Source organism: Triticum aestivum, chromosome 2B, assembly GCF_018294505.1.
Source record: "Triticum aestivum cultivar Chinese Spring chromosome 2B, IWGSC CS RefSeq v2.1, whole genome shotgun sequence".
NCBI classification, from domain to species: domain Eukaryota; kingdom Viridiplantae; phylum Streptophyta; class Magnoliopsida; order Poales; family Poaceae; genus Triticum; species Triticum aestivum.
In genome coordinates this window covers 652,409,169-652,414,092 of record NC_057798.1, presented here as the reverse complement: position 1 = coordinate 652,414,092, position 4,924 = coordinate 652,409,169, and the positions used below count along the sequence as shown (strand labels likewise).

At 49.6% G+C, this 4,924-nt stretch overlaps 1 protein-coding gene across 1 annotated transcript; it reads right to left on the bottom strand.

The window, feature by feature from the left end:
• Positions 1-294: 294 nt before the first annotated feature.
• On the bottom strand, positions 295-4,499 carry LOC123041907 (probable cation transporter HKT7). Its single transcript, XM_044464464.1, has 3 exons — positions 3,232-4,499; positions 659-883; positions 295-515 (listed from the first exon to the last, which is right to left on the bottom strand). Exons 1-3 carry the CDS (start codon positions 4,497-4,499, stop codon positions 317-319), a joined length of 1,692 nt encoding a protein of 563 aa, XP_044320399.1. The 3' UTR covers positions 295-316.
• Positions 4,500-4,924: the final 425 nt, after the last annotated feature.

Sequence of the window (4,924 nt, the reverse complement as noted above, 5' to 3'; positions counted from 1 at the left end):
TGAGCCGTTGACTGGTCAAAACCAGTCAAATACCACCCCGGGTTGTTTTATGTCCGGTTTTGAAAGTTTAGGGTTGTAAACTAGATGGTTTCGTGGTTCAGGGTTGTGCTTTAGACTTTCATGCTAGTTTGAGGTTGTAATATGAACTTCTCTCGTAGTGTGCTCCCTTCTGCATCTTAAAAGAATACAGCCATACAGAGGGGGTGAAAAGAAGTGGGGAGCATCCCATCTTGTGCTCACCCCATGACCACCGGTGCCTGCAATTAATGGTCACCTGGTACTTCTTCTAACTTCTTTTTTAGTGCTGGTACTTCTTCTAACTAAGCTTCCAGGCTTTGCCCGTGTACATGCTGAACTTTTTCAGCCTCCCGAAGAGCATGACAAGAATGAGGATGAGTTTGCCGGAATCGCTCCACCTCCCAGCAAAGCCGGTCCACCTGTCAGTGCACATCCCGTCCGGACTGATCTGCCTACTGCAGCTGTAGCCCATGGAGAAGCCCACATTCCCATAAGCGCTGCAGAACGTTACACTAAAAAATGTCAGCTTCCCTGAAGGATGCGACTCGCAGTTCTTATCGTGTAGTATATGCTTGAACAAGGAGTATACTGTTATTTCCTTTTTCAGGCTTTGAATTGCTTAGAGTTAGTTGGGACTTGCCTGACGACTTCGACAACGATGCTGAGCAAGTTGAAGTTGAGGGGGTCCTCCTTGAGCTTTTCCCTCTCAGTGATGCAGATGGCAATGACAAAGATGACGAGATAGGAGAGTTGTGACAGAAGCGTGCTCTTGAGCAGCCTGGCCCCCTGGGTCTCCTCCGTGGGATGGTCCTTGACGCCGGAGCTCTCTTCAAATGGAAACCATGTCGTGTATGGAGGCAGGTACCTGGAAGCAAGCAAGAAGAAGCAGAACGTGAGTGATGATAATGTGTAGCTACAAAGACTGCTCTAACGCGCTTTATCTACTTGAGCAAGCAAGAAGAAGCAGAACGTGAGTGATGATAATGTGTAGCTACAAAGACTGCACTAACGCGCTTTATCTACTTGAGGTACCAGAAACTCGTTGAAAAATGCGCTGGGATTGTGTGGTTCGTGAGGATAATGAGAAGAGCGTCCAATTGTGTAGTTCTACTTACTCTTCTGAATATGGGATATCCCAAAAATGGCACCTACTACCAGACTTTCAGTATCCAGACGTGGACGTGCAAGGACATTCTGGCGAGTGGAAACCATTCTCAGGGAATGGCACATATACTGGTCCGGATTCGCTGCCTATATACACACGGTCACGATCTCTCATGGACCACTGCGCCATGCATGCATGTATGGAATTCAGAGAACAATGTGGTGGAGATGCTACTACGACGGTGCGAGCTGAATTGGACGTGTGCATGATGCATGGGGCCTGGACGGTACGTTCGAATACGTTTCGATCAGCATTCCGATTCTCAACTTGTGTCGATGCTGGTGGCTGGTTTTTCTTCCGGCCGGGCAAGGTGCATGCGGTCAGCCAGCGCGTGCGCGTGCCTGTCGACTCGCGGATGGCAATGCACTTGCGGAGAGGTTGACGAGCTCGAATACTTTTCATAGGGAGGGAAGATTCCTCTACCTCTCCGTTCAATTACTGAACGGCATTTCCTGGAGAAACCAGGTCCACAACCACAATGGCCAAGCGCCTGCAGTGCACCTCGCCACCCATGTTTGGACTGGTACTTGGCACGGGTGTGATTGGGGTATATAGAATTTGGACGACAAATTAATTAAGGCGAACTAAGAAAGAATGCCGATTACTATGTACACCCGCTGCAGTCCTTGCATACTACCTCCGTCCTCTTTTACTAGCCCCTTCGAAATTTGGGTTGAATTTTGACCACATTTTTACTAACAAAATGTTAATGCATGTCTTTAAAAACTATATTGTTGGATTCGTATTTTCGTGTAGTTTTTTATTATATTACTTTGTGATATATTTTGACCATAATTTTAACTCCAGTCCTGAAATGCGAAAGGACCACAGGAGGGAGGTAGTACAACACAAATAGGTGACCTCTTGGATGATATTGATACTCTGAGGAGAGCAGCGATTCGGTGCCTAGGCTCATCTGCATCCGAGATGAAGAAAAAAATTCAAAACAAATAATAGAAAAATTCAAAAAAATAATATATATTTTGCATGGTAGATAATTTTGTGCTTGAAGTGCGCTCCAAATTTTAGATCATTTGGACATCTGAGTAGCTCTCGGCAAAAAAGATAAATTTGGGGTCTATAAAAAAGTTTATTGTTCATGTATTGTTCTACCCAATTTATTTTTTTGTTGAGAGCTACTCATATATCCAAATAATTTTAAATTTGGAGCGCAACTTATGCACCAAATTATCTACAATGCAAAAAAATATAGTTTTATAAATTTTATTGTATTTTTAGTAAAAAAAAAAATTCTTGACCGGGTGCAGATGAGCTTGATCTCAGAAATGGATATTTGCACTCTGAGATGTTACTTTGGCAATTAGCTACTTCCTATTTTAGTATACTTTTGAGACAAACTATATAAATGATTTTCAAGATATTAATTCTCAATATTTGAGAAGTTTAAAAAATTGTGAAGAAATTGTTAAAAGTTTGACTACAGTATAGAAATTGTTAACAGTTTGACTACAATCCTGTCCAAATGTCACTTATCTACGTATTATTCTTTCGCGTGGGTAGTGAAAGCTTAGCCTGAAATTGTTGAAAATCCCTGCTAGTCCCATGTAAAAGAAAAGGATATCTCTCTGCAAATCCTGAAGTTGTTCTCTGAAGGGTGTGCAATTTTAGTGAAATGCTCGTCCCAATTTTTAGTTTGTAGATGAGGATGACTGGGTGTTCATCAAATGCTTAGAAATGCGACTAAGATTTAAGGGGAGTTTTAGGCAACCTCATTGAATGATCAGTGCCAAACATATACTGTATTAGTTTAAACATATACCAGGCGGTGTTCCTTACGAGGACTTTATTTTCCTGTGCTTAAGGGATTCTAGTTTAATGGGATATTCCTCGGTAGTGATCTAAATGCTTTTATATCTTTTTTAGAGAGGGTGGTTGAGAAGCACAGGAAAATAAAATCCTACGTAGTAGCTTCTACCTTCTAGAATCAAGCTGGCGTTTAACGTAGGGAACTCAGGTATGGCATTCTCGTAAGCATCGACCGACAGCGAGGAGAAAGAGAGAGACAGGACAGATCGAGGATGACTCACATCATGAGCACGAAGAGCACGAGGACGGCCGGCGCGAGGGTGCAGAGGTCGAGGGTCGACTCGCCGGTGTGCCGGGAGTTCACCGCCAGGAACACCGCGTTCGACACCTTCTCCCACGGGCTCATCCCCCGCAGCGCGCCGCCCCACTCCATGCCGCACAGCATCGCCACCTGCACGGCGAGGAAGCCCACCACCGTCGCCGCCAGCATCGCGCACCGCCGCGCTGGGAGCAGGTGGTAGTACCCCGTCAGCTCCCGGCCCTTCTTCGCCGTCTCCTTGAGCTCCACGCGCCGGGTCGCCGCGGCGGCGACGCGCACGCACGCGGCCAGCAGAGGTGGGAACAGCGTGTTCCCGACCAGCGCCTGCGTCACGAGCAGCAGCTGCAGCCCGGTGTCTCGCTTGAAGACGATCATGTTCTCGTTCGTCGGCATGTACCCGCAGCTCGAGAACGTGGACACCGTCGTGAACACGGCGAAGGTCCACACGTTAAGGGCCTTGTCCCGCAGCGTCCGCCTCGCCGCCGGCGACGCGTGCACGATGTACGCCACGATGGCGCCGGCACCGAGGACGTGCACCGCCAGGAGGATCGCGAGGACGACGAAGAAGAGCGACAGCACCGCGTCGCGCCGCAGCCTCGTGTCATCGAAGTGGTCCAACGGCTTGCTCATCTCATCATCGACGGTCGATGTCATCGACGTTGGGTTGTCCAGTTCGGTGGCGGCGTCCACCGGCGGCATTTCAAGCTCAGGGACGTCGTGGTTGTCGACGCGCCGGGATGATTTGTGAACAGTTTGCTTCCTCAGCTTGGACCACTTGGACGCGAGGCCTAGGAGCGACAAAAACACCTCGCCGCCGACGAACATGAGCGTGGTCAGGACGACGAGCTGGCCGTTGGAGAACACCTCCATCTCGACGGTGGACATGCTGGACACCGTCGCGGCCGAGACGGCGGTGAAGAACAGGTCCATGCCGCGGGGCCGCCTCGTCCCGTCGCTGCCGGCGCGGAACCTGAGCTGCGCGAGGAGGAGGTAACCGAGCCAGGAGACGGCGAGGAAGTACGCGACGTGGACGAGCAGCGAGCCGAGGCGGCGCCAGAACCGCCCGGCGAGAGCGCGCCGCCACCGCGCCACCCGCTCCTTGACGACGTGGTGCTGCACGTATGACCAGGAAGGCGATGACAGGAGGGACAATGCCTTGTCGAGCGCGGCCGTCGACCGTCGCCGTGCGTGGCGCAACAGCTCGCCGACCTTATGACGAGCTCCGGCCATGTTTGATGTAGTGCTGTCTACTCTGTATGGTGTGGACGCGTTGGGGGCGGGGGGGGGGGGGGGGGGGGGGGGGGGGGGGGGGGGGGGGTGTGTGTGCATGCATGCACAGGCTGCGTACTGTCTGTAAGAACTTAGGCGTACGACGCCCACATATATAGCCAGGAACGTGCAGGGGTACGTGACGGGTACTTTATCATTTCCCTTTTTTTTTGTTTACGATGCTTTGGTGCGTGGCTATAAAAAGTGTACAACATACTTTTTTTAATACTATACAGACGTATGCGCTCATACGCACTTACACTCGCCCCTATAAAAGATATTGAGTCAATTACATCAGTGATGTTAAAACTTGTCGTGAACGGTCACTTTGATGCTACAACTTACGGCATACATCAAACTAGTGTAAAGACTTAGCTTGGCCATGC

Coding starts and splice junctions, on each gene's coding strand:
- LOC123041907 (XM_044464464.1), bottom strand. CDS start 4,499: ATGGCCGGAGCTCGTCATAAGGTCGGCGAGCTGTTGCGCCACGCACGG. Junction 884..3,231: donor GTGCTCTTCGTGCTCATGAT/GTGAGTCATCCT, acceptor GCTTGCTTCCAG/GTACCTGCCTCCATACACGA. Junction 516..658: donor ATCGTTGTCGAAGTCGTCAG/GCAAGTCCCAAC, acceptor AACGTTCTGCAG/CGCTTATGGGAATGTGGGCT.